Genomic DNA, 23,894 nt, shown 5'->3' with positions numbered 1-23,894 from the left:
TAGCACTATTGATCATTTATTGGTAGCTTTTGCTAAAACTTTGTAATACATAAAGCATTAAGTTTGGTCTTTATACTTACAACACAGTAACATTTTATTAATTTCAAACTTTTGTTCATCTGATGCACACGAGAAACTGGTATCTCCCACATCTGAACACAGCATCAAAAGAAATTGCAATGTATCATAAGCTACCAGTATTATAGACCCATCACATCAATTCCCAAAAGGATTATAGCTCATTTAGCTAAACAAAAGTGCCAGTTTATCATTCTTGGCCACAATTCGAATTCAGAACTTCCAGTAGGATCTTCAACTTCAATACATCCAGGAACACTCCTCCTAAATCAGTTGGTGCATGAAACCTCAGCACCTAAAAGCCATGGAATGTTCTTGGATCTGGATCCTGCTCCTCAATCAGGGAAGACCTTCATCAATCCTCCAAACCTGTCCAGGTTGAAGGGAAGTGGAGAGCAAGAGAACTAAGCTTCAGGGAGATCCAAGTAGAGGATATAGTGAGAATGGGGATTGGGCAGGTCTCTGGTGCACACAGAGGCTTGCATGTTGTATAATTATATGCAGTTCCTAGCTGAAACACCACAGGCCCAAGGGAAGGAAATCAGCCGCAGCTTTGACTAGGAAGGTACAGCAAACTGCATTGCAAATATTGGCAAAGTTATCCAAAAAGACATTAAGGGCCAATATGTCATTTAATATTCAATTACTTCAGTTTTCAGAACATTGGAATTCTACATACAGGAATACTGGTTCTGGAATCTTCAAATATAAAAGTTGGTCGGAAATTGCTTGGTTTGATATGAATTTATTTTAGATTGCAGCAACAAGTTAACATGAAAGACAAGTTTTAGTAAGCAAATTATTTAATTGAAAAAATAAATAATCAGGATATACCCAAGTTAAATACATGCCATGGTAAAGTGATCTTGAACTGCAGTTTTGGTGCATTCAACTTTTACTGAATAGAAATCATTTAATAGGCCTATTTTTTTTTTTAAACAGTACTTCTTGCAAACACCCACTTTAGTGGTTATGGTCTTACATAAGCTGAAGCACAGCGATCATTGGCTGATATGATAAACCAACCAGAAAATAAATTTGAGGCCGCCTACAGGTCATGTGACTAACTGAAATAGTGGATAAATAAATTTGGCACCCAACAGACTTAAGTTAATGGTCTTTTATTGGAAAAAAAAAAGACTAGCATTTACAACTTGGAATGGACATAATTGTAATTTGCTGAACAGCCATGTCGTCATTGTGCTGAAGTCCTATGTAGATATATACTCTGACGGCTCCAAGTTATGGTACAGAACAGAAGATAAACGAGAGTCCAAGACACTCCCTCATCATAGGTAACTTTTTAAAAATTCAGTGAACGGTAAATTGCCTGACATCCGTTTCACTATAGTGCAATGCAGACACGTTAAGTTTTATACAGACATGCCATCCTTTTAATTTTTTTTTTAAATCAAGGTCTTCAATCCTGGTAATTGCTTTGTGAGCACGTGTTAAGTATGAAAACAATTCCACTCCAGGGACTGTCATACAGTAACAACCTTCTATTGTAGATTTTTTTTTTTCTTGCCTTAGCACTCAAAAATTAACCAACTTTTCAGGAATGATCCTGGTACAATATACAAACTGGAAAAACTAAACTATTCCCACGAAGAACATAAAAGTGGAATTAACAGAGCCAGGCTGTGCTCAACTGTCAAGCTGCATGCATGAAAAACTGGCCAGCCCAAACAGTGTGTTTATTAGCATGGAACTTCATAGAGTCCAATTGCCTTTGTTTTTTAAGGTAGTACAAGTTTTACTGATGCATGGCTTGAAGATCTTTGGGGACAGGACCACTGATCATTTACATGCAGAGTTTGTGGACAGGTTTTTTTTTCTTTTGACATTCAGTAACTTTTGCTATACAGAAACAGAATGAATAAATGAACATTTTGCAAGAGGTAAGTAAAAGATTTCAACTTTTTTTCTAGGAAGGGGAAAAGGTAAAATTCTTCATTTTGCAGTCATCATCTGTACGAATTCTGTGAAAAAACAATGGTAAGAATTTAATGACGTTTGCTTTCAAACAGTATTGATACAGATCAATATCACATCAGGTTTGCCCCTCCCCTTGCACTGTAAAAGATGGCTGCTTCTGAACACAACTAACAGGCCCATGCCACAGTGGCACATTTACAGGATCTCATTTCAATCTATAGTTGATTAACCTACTTTAAAATAGTTTACCTCCAAAGTGAAGGGGCCAGCACATAACTGATTTGAATCAAAGCACTGCTGGGAAAAAGGACAGTAAGCTAATATTTCAAGCAGCCTTCATACAAGATTTCAAAGTGATCGATCACCTTATATAATGTTGCTAAATGGTAAAGTGAGCCAATACATTTTAGTACTGCCAAAAGCCAACAACCATTCCTTCTGCCATTTAGTATGGGGCAAGGCAGGAGATGGATGTAGCCATCCATCAAGTTTTCCTCTGGCTTTTTCAGATTACTCAGTTATGCTCAACATGACAGAGCAAGAGACATCTATAGCCACAGAACTGTTCCATGTTATCCTGTGAAAACTGTCTGGCATGACGACTCCTTCAGGTACCATATTCCAAATTAGTGACCATGCACTTCCGTTGAGTGGGTCCATGATTATGCTTGGTAAAGTACAGCAAGGGTTTGCTGCTGCAGTATGGCTGACCAGGAAACTCCTGCTCTTATCATCTGCCATCAGCTGATTAGAAAGATTTACAGGCTGATAAATCAACCTGTCTGGTCATGTTATATAAACACTTTCCTTCGCCAAAGTCCTGAAGTGGGAATTGCACACAAGGCTCTGGCCCAGAGCTAGTGATGCTGCCCACTGTGCAATAAGACCTCCTCTGGCACAGCTTCGGGTGGCAATACTGTACACATTCCCCATCTGCCTAAGTAGCCCTTGCAATCACATTGCTTTGCATATCCACCCGAGTCCACAACTGGATTTCAGCAACCGATAGAGCTTTTAAATTGCAGTCAAACAAGTATACCACTTGGTGCCAGCTTTACTAGAATCTTTAGATAATTCAACCAAGGCTGCACCTGGCTGCTTGGTGAATGTAACATTCCATGGCACTATTCAGAAGATATGACAAATTTTCCCCCAGTCTCCTGGCCAACATTTATCCCTCAATCCCTCATTATCACTTTGGCTTGCACTTCAAAAATACTTTTACAGCTGGAGATCATGAAAGGCATTTATATAAAAAGACAAACTTGCATTAAGTTGCTACTTTAAAAGTCCACACCACTTGAATGCTAAAACCCTTTAAGATATTATGTGCTCACTTAACCAGGGATCAAATCTAGAACAATCCAGCCAGTTATAATATTGACAATTTAACTCCTCCTCTTCCTAACATTTACTTTAGTTTTGTAAGTTTGACAAACTTTTTTGGTTTCATCATGCAGGACATTAAAATGAAAAATCAGCTTCTTTAAAAAGAAAAACCTAACTTGCAAGGCATAATTTTAAGCCAATAACCAGGGGGCACAGATTTAAGGTAAAAGGCAGGAGGTGTAGAGAGGATTTGAGGAAAAAGTTTTTCATCCAGAGGGTGGGATGGGTATCTGCCTGAAGGGGAGGCAGGAACCCTCAACATTTAGGTATTTAGATGAACACTTGAAACACCAAAGCATAGAAGGCTACGGGCCAAGTGCTGGAAAATAGGATTAGAGTAGATTGGGGCTTGATGACCAGCGCAGACACAGACTGAAGGACATCTTTCCGTGCTGTGAAAATGACTACAATGTACTGAACAGGGAAGGAGGCAGGAAAAGGGGAATTCCAGTGTACAGAGCAGTGCTTCCCAAAGATTTTCTTGGTATGATCCCATTTTTATGCCTCAGATTTCATGCGACTGGGGTGGAGGGGTTCATGGGCCTTTTTTGGGGGCAGCAATCAGGCCACACGCACCAATAGAAAAAAGGGTTAAGGAGCCTCAACTGTTACCAGTCAGAGCTCCATGGCAGGCACTGTTGTCTTGGGAGCTCAACTCCTCAAATTTTGTCTAGCAACTCCACCAGGGCTCACGTCCAATTTGGTGTAGAAACCCCTTATTTAGAGAAAATGATCTGCATAGACTTCAATGTTAACTACAACAGTAGAAGCTGGATGCTGCATAAGGCTTTAGTGGTCACAAACGTAAGACTGGAGAGATGATGGGCAAAAGTATCACCCCATAGAAAAAGGGAAAAGAAACTTACTGGCTTCTTTAGAAAGCAAGCTTATAGTAGGGGAGGAGAAAGGGAACTTTATCTATCTTATGAAAGTCAAAACTTAAGTGGAGGTCAGGAACTTCAATTCCCAGTGGGCCTGGGAACTTTTGCACATGCACAAACTGGCATTTTAAAATTCCATGGGTCCAGTGCATCTGTGCGCAAGGAAAACTAAAAAACACAGGTCAATTGACTGCAATCAGACAGTCTCAAGAGCAGCCCTAGGAGGGTGAGACAGGAAAAGGCCCCAGTTCAGTTAATAAAGAGCAGAGAAACAGGCTCCAAACAGGAAAAGGGTTTTGGAGAGCAGACATTAAGTGAAGGCAGCAGCCAAAGGTTGCTGAATCCATGCTGAGGGCTGTTGGGACAAAAGGTACCCCTTTGGATCAGTCATGTATCACTCAGCACAGCTGAAGGGATGAAGTTCTAGGTGTGTTTGGTACTTGATTGCATATTTGGGAATCCAGGGGAGCAGAATCTCAGGAGATGAGATTGAAACCTTGAAGTGGGCCATCACTAATGTCTGAATTGGGGCAGAGAATTCAAGGTAAGATCTTCAAAAGGTGAGGTTTGGAATCCCTAGTGAAATGGACAGATTCAGTGGATTAGTTGACACTGTTGCTGATGTCTAGGTAGGTTGAGAAATCAGTAGAATCTATTTTGGTCACACCTGGCATTTACTGTGGAATGTTTGACCACAGTTTGCCTGTTGATTCACATGTACCTCACATAAGAACACAAGATGGATTTGGAAATCGTTCCATCTTTCTGACCTTGTACAGTGAAGTTTACTTTTGCTCAACACCCATGGAATCTTGTGGCTTTATTCACCTGTAATGTCTGGAATCCCAAACTTCATCTACTTTAAACTAAAACATTATTGATCCCAAACAATGTTACCAAAAACCTGGCCAGGGGGGGCCTGGACTAGGGTCATAATCTACATTAAAAACAAGATGGGTAAACCTCATTACTTAAAATGATATCCTTTTAAGATGTGATAGTCTCCCAGGTCCCATCTAGCTGGAAGCTGACAAACAGATCAAGCACACAAAAGGGATAAAAACAGAATTACCTGGAAAAACTCAGGTCTGGCAGCATTGGCGGAGAAGAAGAGTTGACGTTTCGAGTCCTCATGACCCTTCAGCAGACCGAAATGTCAACTCTTTTCTTCTCCGCCAATGCTGCCAGACCTGCTGAGTATTTCCAGGTAATTCTGTTTTGTTTTGGATTTCCAGCATCTGCAATTTTTTGTTTTTACCAAAAGGGATATCTTGATAAATGTTCCCATTGTAAAAACATGGCCATTTTCCAAAAGTATAAATAACTTTACAAAAAACTTACACAAAGAAGCCCTTTAAAGTCAGGTAAATTTGTTTACATGTATTCAATTCATTCACTGTAGTGGTTCTACAACTGCCACAGAGCCAACACTCGGGGCCAACTACATAATCCTAGAATGGAGTGATTAGTAGACAACAAAAACAGTCCTCAGAACAAAGCACAACCCTAATCTTATGAGGTCACTACATTCCTGCCAGTGCAGATCATTTATGATCAGGAGCCAGAAGCCTGGCTGATTTTTAAAATGTCACCAGTCCAAGTGCTAAGGCCAATTATAGTGACTTTGCAATTGTTTCTACAGAGACAGACACCATCTCAGATCAGGTAGCAAACCTAGAACCTTGTGATGTCTAGCTGATTATTAGAAACTTCCTGAAGGAGTGCATTAGAACTACAAGGCAATTCATTGACAGGAAGAGGGGGCAAAAAAGCCTCTCATCCAACAATGGGAAAGGCTGCATTTGAAACGTATAAATGTTAACAATGAACCCTAGCCCAAACAAATTATTCACCTCAATTTTTTCCCCTCTAGTCTGAAACATTCAATTGTTAAACTTAAGACTGGATAAGTCCAGTTTTGCTAGTGTTTTAAATGTAATTTGCAATAACAATGGGCGAGTTTAAAATCTTTCCCCTAGTGTGTGAGCACTTCTGGAAAAACAAGGTCTCACATTTAATGCTCTAGTAAACAAATGATCCCAGCCAGTGTGGTAACAGGACACAGTTACTTCTACAGGAAGTGTATTTTAGGCTAGATGTGGGAAAGGCGGAGAGTGTTCCGCTTTCATCAATTCTAGTTTAAAGTGCATCTGTGGACAGGACTGACTGTTGAGCCACCAATAAATGAATGGCCTCAATATCCAGGTTTCCACTTCAAGAGCAATTAGGGATGGGCACACCAACATCCCGTAAAGAATAAAATATGAAAGTGGCTACAAACAATACCGGAAAACTGCCACAGTAAGATGAACAAGTCAAGACTATCCCAAGGGTGCAAGATTGAGGAGAACATACATTATGCCGGGATGAATCTTACACATGGTTCTCATATACCCAAGCATTAAACAAGGCAAGCCTCCTGTCTCAAGTCACAGAAGGGGTGGGTGGGGTTGATTTACTGCTCAATTTCATAGAGAATTAATACTATATCAAATACAATTCTTGATTGGATCATAATTGGAATTTTTTATTGTGCAGGAGGCCACTTAGCCTGTTATATCTGCACCAGCTCTCCAAGTGAGCCATTCCCTTGGTGCCATTCTCCCATCTTCTCCCCATAACCCTGCATTGTTCCTTTTCAGATAACAATCCAATCTGCTTCTGAATACTTCAATTGAAGCCACCTCCATCACTCAGGCAGTGCATTCCAGGCCTTGGCCACTCATTGAGAACTTTTTCACATCAGTTACTTGGAAGCATTTTTTTTTTTGTAACACAGCTTTTACACTAGTGGCAGGCAAGAGTCTACAATTAATAGCAATTTTGATTTCCTGCATAAATACTGTGATCAGTGAGTTATCAACTACTTTCCATTTATACCGGAGATAAAGGTAGAAAATAAACATACCTTCATAGTTGACTTGGCCATCACCATCAATATCTGCTTCTCTAATCATTTCATCTACTTCTTCATCTGTCAATTTCTCCCCTAGGTTTGTCATAACGTGACGCAACTCTGCCGCACTGATGTAGCCATTACCATCCTGAGAGAGAAATTTAAAATGAATGGTAACCTATCCTTTCAACAGTACCTCCCCACCTAGAAGGGCAAGGGCAGTATGCACATGGAACCACCATCACTTCTAACTCATACATCATCATGAACTGGGCCCAAACTCCTAGCACACTAACAGCATTGTGGGAGTACCTTCCCCACACAGGCTGTAATAGTTTAAAAAAAGCCAGCTCACCACCACTTAAGGAAAACTAGGGAAGTGAAACACCATAAGCCTTCCCTGTGAATTTAGATACTACATCAGTTATGTGATAAAGAAATTTGTAAAAAGGCATTGATAAATTGGATCATGCCCAGATTGATCCCAGAGTCCAGTCACACTGGATCTGCACAAATTTGCTCCATCATTTAAATTCCTATAATATTTTGATCAGAAATGCAACATTTTAAAAAAAGGCATCACCATGAGGGAATTCCACCTCCAAGTTCAGAAGAACCTCCACCTTTCAGAAACTCACCTTCACCCAAAAACATTTTGTTCAGTACTGCAAACCTGAAATCTCCTGCTTTTACAGGAGAAGAATAGGCCACTCAGTCTCTTGGGTTGATACTGGTATTTATGCTCCACTTGGGTCTCCTTGTATCCTATATCATCAGCCCCCATCACTTTCATTCTCTCACGTGGTTATGTAACTTTCCCTTAAACACATCTTACAATGAAATCAAATAAGACCCCATGAAACTATCACTTGGGTAAGCAGGGACAGGCATTACTATCACACCTGTTTTTTCATTGGGTTGCTCTTGAACCAGAACAAATGAATGGACAAAAGGTAATTAACTTTTAAATAATCTTCTCTAGGGACAAAGTATTGGATCCTGCCTGAAACACATCAATACTTCAGCCTTCACTTATAACAAGCGCAACTGTAAAGAAAAAGGAATCAGTTGTTGGCTTAGAGCTAGTGAAATCAATGAGGCAAAAGTATTAACAGGAAATTGAGCTTGTACTTCTACACTAACAATACACTCAGGGCAAGGTGTGCCATCAGACTACATGCACAAAATCCAAAATCTAGTTAGAGAGGAAGCATACTCTTTCAAGGTCACTGAAGTACTTTTAATGCCAATGATCTGCAAGCTGAAATAGCACAGCTATGATTGATACTCAAGTTCAGTATCAGAAAATAATGGAGGGACCACACCCTCCACAATGGTAGAGTTTTGCCTATTGAAAATACTTTGTACAGATTCTAAAACAAACTAATGAAAAGGGCCATCATACCAATACTACTCAGTATTTAAAATGCCCACCTTGTCAAATACACGGAATGCCTCACGAATTTCCTCTTCACTATCCGTGTCTTTCATTTTCCTGGCCATCATGGTCAAGAACTCAGGAAAGTCAATAGTTCCATTACCTAGGAAACAGAAAAATAACAGTCAAGAGAAAAACCATTAGAACACATTTAAGGCTTAAAATAAAAATCTACAAAGAAACATAGGCAAGGTAATTAGCCATAGTCCACAAAGGGCAATTTGTATCTCCCTCCAGTAGAATTGGTTATATATAGCTTGAGGGGCACAGCAATGCAAGGAGGCAGGCTTCCATGAGCTACCAGAGCTGGCACAGGGAGTGAACTGCACTATTGGCATCATTCTGCATTCACTCAAGCCAACTGAGCTAAATAATCCCCACAAACGAAAACAAGTCCACAGAACTTCTCAACAGGCTGATGCACTCAGTTTTATAGACAAGCTAAACTTTGCTAGAGCTGGAGGCAAACAAACTGTGGCAAAGCACATCCCCCATCTTGGAGATCTTGTTTTGTATACTTTTTAAAGAGGCTAAAGAACTTATCCAATGTTTACATGCAACTATGTAAGATCTAAATTGTAGGGAGTTAAGATAATATTGGTCAAAGCTACAATTAAGAGCAACTCAGGAGCTAACAATTCAAATTTCTAAATCAGGATGCGACCCCATACAGTTTTTGACCTAATTAAAGCAGTGATAATCTTATTAAACCATAAATAGATCTTACTGAAATTATCCAGCTAAGCATGCTCATGGTGACACCCAAGTTAATGAGAAACTTCAATGTTTGTAGTTAATTATGCACTATAATAGCTTTCATTGTTCTCGTTTCAATATTACCTTACAGCACAGTTTTCACCTTGTAATTAACTACATGATACAGGGGTAGCCAGCAGTATTGTGCTCCAGTTGTCTCAATGATATTTCTTAACTTTTTACAAGACAAAAGACTTCGGAGCTTTTGTTTCTGCATGGATTGTAAACATCAAACCTGGTCCAACAGGAATCAACCACATAGTTCAGAACAGATTAAATAAACACCTTCAAATTATTTTGATTCCTTGTAACTAAATAGCTACTATGCAAAGTTTGGGGCACAATTATTTGATGCATCAAGGTAGGAGGGCTCTTTTAATTAAAGGTACCAGTGCATATGCTTTATAAGTAATATTTAAAAAGAGCTTCCTGTTCAATCTTCCTACATCTTGCTTAATACTGAAAAGATTACTAATGCAGAAAATCTGTATACTCCAAAAACAATCTTCAACATCCTGGTCTGACACCTTGGGAATTGCAAAGCTGACCAAAATCCCATTTCCATGGTACAATAGACAATTTCTGAATTGGTCCACTGCCAGGTCAAATCTCATCCTGCTTAGAAAGCAGCTAGTTTGAGCTTTGGGATGCAACTCTGACCATGAGGAATCAGTGGTTACAGCTCAGGAGGCCATTCAGCCTGTTGTGCCCATGTCAACCACTGAACAAGACTGCAACCAAGTGTTTTGACAGCAATCTGTGTACATGTGCTACCACTTTTCAACCAAGCCAGTCTGCTGCTGACCATTTGCTTTTTTGAAGCCAGCAATCTGAACTCAGTTATACACCTCAGTGTGGGAGATCGTGAGGAAATATGAAGTGAACATTTTGGTGCAAATGCACCAGAGTCAGCAGTCTTCATCTTTAAATGGACACAAACCTAGGGATCCCCATCATAACTGCCCAAGATAATGCAGATTACCTAAGAGTCCCAACATTGTAAACAACTTAATATACAGCAGAAATAATGCATTAGCAAGTCAAAATACAGAACTGTTTCAGTACTCTTGGGATTCCCTCAGGTTGGGGAATTCCTACTTGAAAATTTACACAGTACAGCAATTAGAAGCCATAACCTTTTATCATTTCCCCCACTCAACTAGCAACCCAACTAACCAAGAAACAAGATCTGGAACCATGAGCACCAGTCTAGGGACCTCAAGAGCCAGTAAATATTTTTCAATGGTCCAAAAACATATCAACATCTGCTATTGTGGTATTTTAGGTACCAGTTACTATTATCCTTAATTCTATTACTCAATTAATTACTTAATTCTATCACTGGAGGGTTAGTTATTTCCTGAGCTGCACACACACTGCTCACCAGAACCAGGGAGGGGCATGCAACAATTTTACAAATAACAGCTACCAAAAAGGTGACAATCATGAAGAATTACATTAAGCCCGAAAAATGTAACGTAATAAATTCAGGCCATGACGTCACTAAATTCAGGCTGTCATTTACCCCCTTCAATTCCCAGAGTACTGCCTAACTCAGAACTCAAGAGTCCAACAGTTGGCCTGCTAAACATCTTTCATTGCTGCCAGGAGGCAGGAATAATTTTTAATACCTTCATCTTCCAAGCACTACAGAAGTCTGCAATTAGTCAATTAGCTGGGGATTCAACTGAATCCAAGGTCATTATTAATGCCCTCATTCAGCCAAGTTAGAAATAGATTTGAAATACATTGGAAATTCAGGTCAGACAGCATCTGTGGAGAAATAGTTAAAACATTTCAGGTCAGTGACCTTTCATCAGGACCCCAAATAAAATACACATCAACAGGTTTTAAGCAAGTACAGAGGTGGGGAGAAAAGGTCTGAGATAGGGTGGAAGGCAGGAGAGATGTGCCAAAACAGATGAGGGTGCAAGTAGTAATGGTACAAGAAATAAAACAGGTCTAGGTGTAAATGGAAACAGTAGATTCAACCACCTTCCTTTTCTTTAGATGAAAAGTAGTCATGATTGGGAATCACTGACTGCAGCTTTCCCAACTCAACCAAAGTGCCTAATTAAGAGTTTCATTGGAACAGTGTAGAAAGTTAGTAAGAATGGGATGCAGCATTAAAATGGCTCAACTAGGTCGAGGTCATGCTGTAGACTGAAGGAGGTGCTCAACAAATAGAGCATCTATTTGCCAGTTCTGTTGAAGGGTCATGAGGACTCGAAACGTCAACTCTTTTCTTCTCCGGCAATGCTGCCAGACCTGCTGAGTTTTTCCAGGTGTTTTTGTTTTGAATAGAGCATCTAGTCTGTTTGGTCTCCCCAATGTAACATAATAGGTGGTGGTCTTTTGGACCCTCAAGACTCAATAAGATCATGGTTGATATGTTATCTCAGCACCATTTTCTTGCTGCCCATCCCCCACAACCCTAGACTCCCTTGTGGATCAGAAATCTGTCCAACTCAACCTTAAAAAATATTCAATGACCCAGGCTGCACAGCTCTTTGGGATTCCGAAAAAAATTCCTCCATCTTAAATGGGAGACTCCCTTATTCTGAAACTGTTCGATTCCCCCACAAGGCTGGACTGAATAGGAACTAGTGCACTAAATTACTGTTTTACCTGGAAGGTGTTTGGGGCCCTGGATAGTGAGGAGGATGTGTTTAAAAAAAAGGGCAAACATCACATCACCTATAAATAAATGGAAAGGTGTCACAGGAAATGGAGAGGACAACTGAGGAGGGGACCAAGGTGTTAAGGAGAGAAGGCTGTATGGGTGGGAGCATCATGCTGGAGGTGTTAGAAGTGGAGGATGATCTGTTGAATGGAGGCTGGTAGGTGGAATGGGGAGGGGGAGGAGAGGCAACAACAGAAATGCAAACAAACAATGAACACCATCAAGGGCCTTGTCAACTATGGTAGAGGGGAATCCTCAGAAAGGAAAAAGGACATCAAGCACTGGAATTGAAAGCGATAGCAAGAGCAAATGTGACAGATGGAGACACTGGGAGAATGGAATGGAGTCTTTATAGGAAGCAGGTGCAGTCAAGGTAGCTATGGAGATAGAATCAAAATGTTAATTGTTTCTCTCCACAGATATTACTTGACGTGCTAAGTATTTCAAGCATGATATTTTTTAATTTAATTTCCAACATGCTAGAAACATGAAATTTGGTTTACAATAAAAGTTACATCAATCATTAGTGAACATTATACTCAGCTGTGTATTCCCTGTGTTGGTAGGAGGGGAAATTTGAACTGCTGGGTGTAAACACATGACTGATACCTACCTTCTCCTGAACTCAAAACCTGGGACTATACAGACAAGATTAGCAGCTCAGACCAGAGAACTTCAATGCAGTTTAATTACGTTTATTCTCAGCCATTAGGGATAACAAATTCACTCAAGTCAGTCTGCAAGACTATATACTGTTGTCCACTTTTTAAATAATCCTTTTGAGAATATGCATACAAGCATTCAGAACCGCAAAAATGGCTTCTTACACAAAATGCACTAACTTTAGAGCCAATAATTAAAATCAAAGGATTAATGAAATGACCTACTGTAGGATATATCAAGTGGCTGAACTACCTCAAAGTAGTTAGCTATCATAGACTTAACACTAATTAAATTTTGGGTTTAAAAAAAGTGACATCCAACAGAAGATGCACTCTTGGTGTTTGAGTTTGTTTGGACTGATTAATGTTACTTTTTAGTTATGTGAGACAATAGTTGAATTGTGACTTTTGACCACCCTTCAGCCCAGTGAGCTAGTCCCAAAGTGATCAGAAGTTCTCAGCTTACCCAACTGGTTGGCCACAATTCTTGCTGCAGAGGCACACATTAAGCTGTTTAGCCAGCAAGGATAAGGGACCCCAGAATTCAGCCTCATCTTGTTTGGCCCAATATCTATAGCAATCAGGAGCAGGAAACTGGTTTTATATCCTCCTAACCCACAGAAGTCAATTGTTCTCATTGACACTCTAGACATGACCACCTCGATCATTCCTGGTGATTGACTAATAAACACTGACTAGTTGGGAGTACTTTGGAATGCCAAGTTTCTTCCAGAAACAGAGCTTTGCAATCCTGTAAACTTAATAGCTCAATGACAGGGAGACAGTGGCATAGTGGTAATGTCACTGGACCAGTAATCCAAAAACCCAGCCTTATGCTCTGGGGGCATGGTGAAACTTAAATAGTTAATAAAACCTAGAATTGAAAGCTTGTCTCAGTAATGATGACCATGAAATTATCATTGATGGTCTTAAAACCCATCCAGTTTACTAATGTCCTTTCAGGTAGGAAATCTGCTGTCCTTACCTGGTCTGGCCTAGGTGCAAGTCCAGACCCAAAGCAATGTGGTTGATTCTTAAATGTCCTCAGATGGCCTACTAAAGCCATTCAGTTCATGGGCAATTCAGGGCAGGCAACAAATGCTGGCCTTGCCAATGACACTCACCCAATGAAAGAATAAAGAACTTGCAGCAAGCATTTTCTGATGGGCACAACTAGAAAAGTGATAGTGTTTACTTTGTGGGAAAGAATAATCCCTGGAGTCATAGAAGTTCAAAAGGCTAAATATCAGAATGCTGTGCTCAGCTGCAAGTATCTAGCGATAAACAAAAACAAGTTCAAATTTTTTAAAAAACATTCATCTCCACCAAATGTTCCCCATTCACAGCAACTGACATTCACCGTCAGCGATAATGTACTCTCAACGTTGACATTGTTATTTTAGAATACCTAGTCATTCCACATTTTAAAACCATCCATGATATTCAACATAGTTCTAACCATAACAGTTCAGTAAGACAATCTTGCAACAGGAAGGGATTTAATATTGAGCAAGTTACTCCAATACCACAAAAACAGTCTTCCCACGCTGTCATTCCAGCAAACACTAGTGATTAAATGAACAAATCAAACCTTAGCAACTTGCTGGGGATGTTTTTTTTTCAATGTTCAAATTATGCTATGGTTTGGCATGTAGTCAAAAACTATCTGGTAGTGTAAAGCAATTTCACCAAAAACAATATTGTATTTACTCACAGCAAGTCACCACTACTGGAAAAACCTGTGTTATCACACCTACACCTGAAACAGGTTTCAAGCATTAACGCAGCAAATTCTACCTCTGGCATACAAAGCAGTCTAGTTTTAGCTAACATGGGATCAGTTGTTTGAGGGTGGGGGCAAGTGAAAGAGGCAATGGATTCAATCTAGCTGCCCTCATGAAGCCAAAGTTGTGTGTGTGTGTGTGTGTGTGTGTGTGTGTGTGTGTGTGTGTGTGTGTGTGTGTGTGTGTGTGTGTGTGTGTGTGTGTGTGTGGGGAGGAGAAAGAAGGAGAAGAGGAGAGACAGACAGACAAACAAACAACTGTCAAACTTACCATCTGCATCAACTTCATTGATCATGTCCTGCAACTCTGCTTCAGTCGGATTCTGTCCCAAAGATCGCATTACAGTCCCCAATTCTTTCGTTGTGATGGTGCCATCACCATCTTTATCAAAGAGGGAGAATGCCTCTTTGAATTCTGGAAAAAAAAAACAAAGTGGTTCACATGGGAGGTAATGACATAACTTGTAATAACTATTGATACTTCAAAATTAAAATAAGTTATTCAGGAAGGTTGCACAAGTAAAAAAAACTTTAGGCTAATTGTCAAGTCTGTAGCCTACTGGCACTAACAGCCTAACATTACAGTAGCAGTTAAATGTGCTTGAGTCACTGAAATTAATTTCTAAAACAAGGGCAAGATTTTAATTTGCTATTGAAAGCAAGCCCATTCTTTTTCTATTACAGAACAAAATAATTCAAATTGTGGCAACTAGCATTCTGCCACATCCCACCAATGATTTAATGTTTAAATTCACTGACAACTGCTTCACCCCACTGGGTAGCTCAAATTTGTGACAATGCCCTAATCAATCTGGTGAGAGCAGTCAGTCACAGTGCCAGCATGTTCAGGCTTGCAACCAAAACACCTCCAGCACAATTGGAACTGACACACTGTTTCTTAGCAACTTGAAGACACCAACTAGTTAGAGTGGTTACTGGTAGGAGTTGGACTCACGTTATGCCAAAGGTGACAAAGAATTTGAGGTTATGCAAGTTACAGCACAAGTGCCCTAGTATGTGAAAGATCATCAACTTGCATGCTATAGGAATACTCATGACTAAGAGAAAGAGTACTTCAAGTTTTCCTCAAACTTCCTTCAGAGTACTAAATAAACTTAAATTCAAGAAGTACACCTATGGAACCGGGTGGAGGGAGGGGGTGTTGATGGCAGAGTGATGCCAACAGCATGGGTTCAACTCCTGTACGGGCTGAGGTCACCATGAAGGCTCTGCCTTCTCAACCTTGCCCCTCACCTGAGGTGTGGTGACCCTCAGGTTAAACACACCACCAGTCATCTCTCCAATGAGACAGCAACCTATGGTCCTCTGGAACTTGGTCCATAGGTCTAAAAGTGGCCACTGATGACATTACTTCAATGGTGTTTGTTGAAGTGACATCACCCTTGTAATGGACCCATGGATTTGCTAAAGCTAGTCTGAAATGTCATTCTATGAATATTAGGAAGTTATTGTATTTTGTCGCTGCGTACAACTTCATTGAAGGTTACATAAGGCACAGGGATAACCAATCCAGATGGAAAAACACTGCCAAAAACAAGTGAAAGATTTTCAGAAACTTTTAATTCATTGCTCAAACAGGATAAGGATATCCAAACAAAAAAGCAGAAATGGACAAGTCAAGCCGCTTACAAATGCCTGAAAGAAGCTTAATGCATTTTACTGCACATATGGAATAGCTTGCAAAAATATTAGATGCGTAACTTAAGTTGTACTTTTACTTTGGGTCTCCTCTTGCAAATTACAGGTAAACAGCAACAATTCCATTCAGGAAGCTCAATAGGCATTTTGGACAAGTGTGAATGTCAATATGGGAGGCCAGAACAATCTGGGTACTCTAGCAAAACTAGCATTCGCTGCCTTGAACTCTTCCATCTTGTAACCTACGCTGCTGCATCAAGAAATCCACAGGAGAGAAACTGAGTGACTATTAAGATCAGAAACTGCAGTTAGAGTAAGAGGATGTTTTAATTATGCCTTCTCTCTAACATCTATTGATAAACTGGAATGCATTTCATCGTTTAGAAGAACCAACTGTTTTTACATCCACCCTCCTGCCAACATCAAGAGACTCATCTTCAACTCATTACAGCATTGGCACTATTCTAGACTTCAAACTAAGCAATATTCACCAGTGATAAAAAGCAAAATACTGCAGATGCTAGAAATCTGAAACAAAAACAAAATACTGTAAAAACTCAGGCCTAACTGTCTGTGGAGAGAAAACAGTTAACATTTCAAGTCCTTATGGCTCTTCAGAGATCTGAAGAGTCATAAGGACTTGAAATGTTAACTGTTTTCTTTTATCTCCACAGATGCTGTTAGACCTGCAGAGATTTTCCAATATTCACCAGTGGCCTCCTTTATGCCTATGATTGATTTGATGTTTAATGCTAGCAGAACTTATATACATCTATACTTTTCCACCTGGTTAAACAAAGTCCTCCAGGCAAAGAAACTAACTGTATGTGTACTTATAACATTCAATAGTTGTATTTCGAATGCGGTTCACAATAGAGCTCATCATACATCATCAATGCCAAAGTGGTAAATGCTGTAGCAACAATAAATTTTGCACATGGCCCCCGTGCCATCTTGACTACCTGGAGCACCACTGCAGATGCATCTTGTATAACCCAGGGCATGGTCATTAAAATTCCAGTTTGAAACAAGAATCTGCCATAAACATGTTCTCTACTGCCTCCTAATCATTAGGACATACTTCCCTACACATTTGAAGTTCACAGCAGCTCTGAGTAAGACTGTTTGGAGAATATCATATTGAATTCTTAACAGGACTGGCTAGCATTAGCTGACAAATCTGATGGACCCATTTTATCACTGCTTCCCCACCCTCAAGAGGCTGTAGTCCCTCAAGTTTTGGGAGTCCCATCCTTTTCCAGTCCTTCTTCACAGGGTATATCAAAAAAGCTGGGACATTGCCACAACAGTATAGCAGTTGGATCTACCAGCAGCCTACCTTGCCCTACAAAACAAAAATCCATGTTTATCCTATGCAAACTTTTTTCTTCCTAATGTTTAATTTTACTAAAAGGACAAGTCTGACATATGTAAATACATCCCAATGTTTGCATTTAATTTTTTTTTTGAACATGCTCACTTTTCACAATCCTAACCATGTAAACTGGCTGCCAGATGTAGATGAGTTTAAGAGTTTAATAGACAGAACAAGCTCAACTGTTGTACACAAGCTTGTCACTTGACCAGGCACCATCTTGGTACAAAATGCAAACAGTCTCAGGCTTTCATCAACTACAAGATCCTTAGCCCTCATCACCCCTCTTATCCTCCTTCCTTGCGATAAAGCCAACAAACCTAAAAACCATTTAATTCATTGCAGAAAGTATTACACAGCATTAGAATCTTATGCACTCTGAAGGTTGATACAAATGCAAGAAACAGTAAATTTGCAATTCAAATTTATGAAGTCTAGGCCAATTCCAGCAAGTACTATTAATGTATATAAAATATTTACTCACCAGCAATCTGCTCCTCAGTAAGTTGGTCAGCCTGTAAGAAAAGTTAAATCATTAAACAGCTGAGTTTTGACAAGTGGTAATTTTTTTTTTAAAAATGATGAAGTTTGGGGACTTTAGAAGCAATCTGAACAATTCTATGAACTTCACTATTTCTGGTATGGACAAATCAAGATTTCAAAAGGAACAGATTACTGATTGTAAGTTTACATTCTTCAATATTATCAATGTACATTTCACATTATGGTAACTTGGAATTTCAAGTAAAAGCTCAATTTTTACATGAAAATAAAAATAAATCAATACTAGGGAGAAAAATTTTACTGACATTAGAACAAAATAAGGTACAATCAAAATGACAAGCTCGTCAGCATTTACTGTTTGACTTTCCAGGCCCAAGTTCAAAGACACAATCATTCTTAAATGCTGTTACGTTTAAAGAATGCACAGTTCTCTCAACTGTCATGAAAAAAGACCAAGGGCAAAGAAAGTTGACATATGGAGCTGTCAGAGATCTAGTCAGGCAACTGGTATTGTGCACAGTAAATTAAGGTTGAGAACTATGTTGATATCACAGCCAGCATCAGTTGTGGGTTGAGTATTAAAAGGCATTTCTGTTGTGTTTAAAAGCACCTAGAAATTGTTTGAGCAATGACACCCTTCCTCTTGTCACATTTGCTGACATAATGCAGCCACTGTTTGTTTCTGCATGAAGATTAAAGAACTAGGTTAAACAGAAGCCACAAGTGCATATTCCACATTTTGGAAACATGGATCCTTGACACTGTAGAAGTTCATCGAATGGCATGGAACTGTTTGTGATAACTTGCATTCAATGTGCTTGGTTCCTTGTATCAGAAGAGACCAATGAATCTAGTTATTGTGACTGAAGGCTGTTTCAAAACCAACCAGAAAGGACTTTCCATCTTTCAGTTTCCAATGGAGGTTATCCATGTCCCATAAAGACATGATGGACAAATTGTGTCTTAATTTGGTTACAAATTGGAGCTACTTTTGTGCCCATTTTGTATCTACAGTAATGAATGTGCTGAACCCCATCAGCCACCCACATTAGACCTTAATGGGCCAATGCCACCACTGATAAAAATGTTTGCAAACATTTTCAACCTGTACACAAGCCAGAAAGACAATCCAAAAAAAATCTTGAGCTCCAAAATGATTGACATTTTCAAACAGCTCAATATTACAATAGATCTTTCAAACAGCTCAATATTACAATAGATCTTTCAAACAGCTCAATATTACAATAGATCTTTCAAACAGCTCAATATTACAATAGATCTTTCAAACAGCTCAATATTACAATAGATCTTTCAAACAGCTCAATATTACAATAGATCTTTCAAACAGCTCAATATTACAATAGATCTTTCAAACAGCTCAATATACAATAGATCTTTCAAACAGCTCAATATTACAATAGATCTTTCAAACAAACAGCTCAATATTACAATAGATCTTTCAAACAGGCTCAATATTACAATAGATCTTTCAAACAGCTCAATATTACAATAGATCTTTCAAACAGCTCAATATTACAATAGATCTTTCAAACAGCTCAATATTACAATAGATCTTTCAAACAGCTCAATATTACAATAGATCTTTCAAACAGCTCAATATTACAATAGATCTTTCAAACAGCTCAATATTACAATAGATCTTTCAAACAGCTCAATATTACAATAGATCTTTCAAACAGCTCAATATTACAATAGATCTTTCAAACAGCTCAATATTACAATAGATCTTTCAAACAGCTCAATATTACAATAGATCTTTCAAACAGCTCAATATTACAATAGATCTTTCAAACAGCTCAATATTACAATAGATCTTTCAAGCTGAAGGGTTCATTTGGTGACGACTGTCCATCATAGAAAGCTTGCTCAGAACACATGTATCCCATTTTCTCTGCCATATTGAAGTGGCAACAGGAGCTTGGCTTGTTCCAAACCTCAGTGTGAGCCTCCAGTTTTAGCTGTTTCACTTACTAGGAAAAGATTCCCTGATTTTGTCCACTTTATAGGCAAGCGCCTGGTCGTCACAGAAGAGAAGCAGGCTTTTTGTACACCAGTTTTCAGCTTATTTTCTAGAGAAGCCAGGCCAAGTCAAAGTGTAGTGACATTAAAAAGGTTAAGGAAACAGGAGTCTTGGGGAAATTTGGCTTTTAAAATTGGGAAAAACTAAAACAAAATGGTTTATCATGAAACCAAAAAAAATGAGTCAGTCAATCTAATTATTCTCCAGGAGGGGGCAGTAATATTCCTATTCTGCAATCTTCACAGAACCTAACAGTGGAGATTCTAACATTGACAGTTCTGGAAGTTTGGGGCCCACCCACTAAGCTGGGAACATGTGTTTTAACTGGCTTGGAAAATGAGGAAAATGTTGGGTGTATCAGACCAAAAGCACTGGCAATCATCCAGGAAAATAGATGTGCTCTACGGAGGGGACAGAACAATTCATGGAATTCAGACTGCTTTGATTCATCTACTTCCTCAAAGTATATAGGGACCAGTCCCTTCAGTGTTTCACGCTCAACTTTATTATTGGATCTGAAGTTAATATCACAAGTCCCACTATAACACAACTGAAGTTATCCAATTAAACTTATGTATATAGTTGGGCCAATATCTCAATTTGCAAACACTTAATATAGGACCATGAAAAACTGCTAAGCAGATTTACATTAGTCTTCATTTCAAGCCCTGCAATCAATTGAGCAAATGCATTTCACAAATTTGAAAAATAGTCAAAACTTTGGACTACAGGTCTGCAGCTGACAAAACCAAAGCTAATTATATAATTTATGACTTTCATACCCAGTATGTTATGTAGCCAGCAGGTAAAATAGCTACATTTACATATAAAATTTTGCCACTTCAGGTCAAGCACAACAGGTTAACTTTGCAACATTTAGTCACACATGCAGCATCCAATTCAAACCAACACACCCAAAAACCAACCAGAAGCACACTGCAATAGAAGCTAGCTAAGTCAAGAGCAAATTACCAGGAGGCTTTTTTAAAAAATGCTTTACATTTTCATGCTGGCACAGGTGTCACTCATACATGACACTTGCAACATATACAACAAAATAAGCTAAAGATACTTAAACTACATTCCAGAGGCAAAACAATGATTCACCACTTGAAGCAGAAAAATCTGCAATTACGTAATGTACATGCCATAAAGGCAGCTCTGTGCAACACACAAGAGATACTGAGAAGTTTGCTCAGCTCATTGTGCATTAGATAGATAGCACTCCTAACTTTCAAGGAATTCCAATAACAAATTAGGAACCTGTTTAACCAGATTAGCCCCTTCCAAGTCCAGCAAGCAAAAAGAAAGCCTTAACAGCCATGTGCGTTTGGCCATAACCTTTGTATTTCAAGAGAAAAAAAAAGACCTCTTTCAAATATTACTACAAAAATAACAGGAAACCCAGCACAAGTAGGGAGCGGTCCACCCTTTTGGACACGGGTTTCTGAAGGAGTCAAGGGGGGGGGGGGGGGAAGAGAAGAGAGATGAGGCAATTACACGGTTAAAGATTGCAAAGAGAGAGTATTAAGCTTTGCTGCAAACCCGGCATCGTGGAATAAAGCACGCGTGCTGTGCAAAAAATAGAGATAGATGCACCCGAGATTTAAGTGACATTGCAACCCAACAAACACCCCACTACCGGTTATTAACGCAAAGCGCCGAATGCAGCAGCCTCGTCCACCAGCCTTGCGTCTCTCCCCCACCCCCACCCCCCCCCCAATTCCCCGTGGTTTAGATAGATGCAACCACCACCACCACCCCCCGCGGGATGGAGAGAGACTGAAGCTACAGACACCCAGTGCTGGGCTGGGGAGAGGGGGAAGTGTTGCAGCCGACCGCCCGCGCATGGGGCGGGGGGGGGAGGCAGGAAGGGGAGCTCGCACCCACCCGCCCGCTGTGCCTCTCAAGTCGTGGGGGGGGGGGGGGGGGGGGAGAGAGAAGAGAAGAGAAGAGAGAAGAGCGCGGCCACAGCGCTCACCCTCTCCTCCCCGCTCCCACCGAGCACCCCACCCCCCCATCATCATCATCATCATCATCTCTCCCAACCACTTCCATCCTCCCGCCCGCATCCCCCACACAAACCCCTCTCAAACCGCATTTTTTAAAAAAAATTCACCCTCACATTTAAAACATTGGAAAGAAAACGGCGCGAGACGCATGACAACCGCCGCCATTTTGATCGCTTTCCTCCCCCCCCACACACAAACACACGCACAATTATCCTCAACAAACGATCACATTTTAAATTTCAAACGAAAATAAACGACAAGCCCAAAGCATATAGATAAAGAGAGGCAGGTGTCCGTCCTCTCGCCGGGCATACGCACCATGTCGAGTTTTTTAAAAAAAAGAGGAGGGGGACGGGAAATGCGCGCTAACCACAGACACTCGCAGCTTTCTCCACTCGCCGCGGTCCCACTGGCGCCGATTACCGCGCTCTTCCTCCGCTGCCCACTACATATATACTGTGTATCCCTCCGCCGGCACTCTGAGGAAAAGGGGCGGGGCCAGGGGAGGGGTGTGCGTGCTGAGAGGGTGAGAGTCAACGGCCCAACCGCTCGGCTTGCAGCAGACCCTCCCTCACTCTTTAATTTTCCGCACTCCCCCCTCCCCTTTCCTCTTCTCTTCCCCTCCCTCTGCCTTATCCCATCAATCGAATCTATAAATCGATCACCGGCGTTTCTACCCGTTGTGTGTCATCAGTTCGGATCTATATCGTTCAGGCGTAAGGTTACAGTTTGGTTGGGAGGGGGTGTGACGGCTCGGTTGCCTGGTTGGCGTGGACGGGGTGGGGTGGGGGAGGGGGCTGACTCTCTCTCTCTCTCTCTCTCTCTCGCTCGCTCTCTCTGTGTAAGCGAGTTGGGGGAGGGGGGAGGGGAGGGGAAGGGGGAGGTCCGTTGCGTTTGTCTCGCCGATCGCCATTGGCTCAGGCGTACCTGCAATGGGGGAACGGATGAGCCGCGCTCTGCCATTGGCCGCCGCGTACCTGCAATGCGTCAATTGAAGATGCCCTGCGATGGAGGCTGAGAGCTGGTGGAAGTGTTATTGGGATTGCAGCTCACTGGTCCAGGTGGAAACGCCAACAAATAAACTTCAGACGGAAACACTGGAAAAGAGAGAGAGGAAGGGGAGGGGAGGAAAGGAAATAGTGTCTTATCATAACACTTATATAGTTTCTGTTTTAACTTGAAACATGATTTTTTTTGGTTCATTGAGTTGCTGTCACTGTCTGAAAGGCTGGTGGAAGCAGATTCAATAGCAACTTTCAAGAGAGATTTTGGTAAACTCTGAAAAGGAGCAAAGATTACAGAGCTATGGAGGAGGAACAGGGTAGTGAGACTAATTGAATAACTGCCAAAGAGTCAACTCAGGTACAATGGACTGAATGGCCTTTCATTTCAAGAAAGGAGTTTCCCTCTCCCCCCCACCCCACCAACTATTTTGTTTATGTACCAAGGGAGGTAATGTGGAATCTACTAGAAGGAACTCACACATTTTAGCATAAATACTTTTGCAAGATCATTAGGCTTTAGTGATTGAATGTTTTAGTCAGAAGCAGGATTCTGGAGTTAAAATGAATGACTAATGTTGTTAAAGTAAAGGCTGATTTAGATGGGTCATGTAAATTGACACATTTAAGAAGTGAAATATAAATCAGCCTAGTCTCATGTTATACTGCAATTCAAGGTTCCTGTAATTGCCTTGTGTTGGGCACAATTTCTCTGATGATCAGGAAACTCTCTTTCCAGCTGTCCCTCAAAGCAAGGGCACTTGCTATGGAACACATTGCGAGAATTTGTGTGTGGAG

General features: G+C 40.4%; 1 protein-coding gene across 1 annotated transcript; it reads right to left on the bottom strand.

Moving 5' to 3' along the window:
* calm1a (calmodulin 1a) lies at window positions 1–22,544 on the bottom strand. The gene is made up of 6 exons (XM_041215304.1): window positions 22,414–22,544; window positions 18,023–18,053; window positions 14,776–14,919; window positions 8,617–8,723; window positions 7,195–7,330; window positions 1–2,060 (listed from the first exon to the last, which is right to left on the bottom strand). The coding sequence occupies exons 1-6, from the start codon at window positions 22,414–22,416 to the stop codon at window positions 2,032–2,034; spliced, it is 450 nt and encodes a 149-aa protein (XP_041071238.1). The 5' UTR covers window positions 22,417–22,544; the 3' UTR covers window positions 1–2,031.
* Window positions 22,545–23,894: the final 1,350 nt, after the last annotated feature.

The sequence above is a fragment of the Carcharodon carcharias genome, chromosome 20, assembly GCF_017639515.1.
Source record: "Carcharodon carcharias isolate sCarCar2 chromosome 20, sCarCar2.pri, whole genome shotgun sequence".
NCBI lineage: Eukaryota > Metazoa > Chordata > Chondrichthyes > Lamniformes > Lamnidae > Carcharodon > Carcharodon carcharias.
Note: the sequence above shows the minus strand (reverse complement) of the source record. Positions and strands in the feature narration are given on the sequence as shown.

Excerpts from the sequence above, each read along its gene's own strand:
- calm1a (XM_041215304.1), bottom strand. Across the intron at positions 7,331-8,616 it reads CATTCCGTGTATTTGACAAG|GATGGTAATGGCTACATCAG; the intron begins GTGGGCATTTTA and ends TTTCTCTCTCAG. Across the intron at positions 2,061-7,194 it reads TGGCCAAGTCAACTATGAAG|AATTCGTACAGATGATGACT; the intron begins GTATGTTTATTT and ends GTTTTTTCACAG.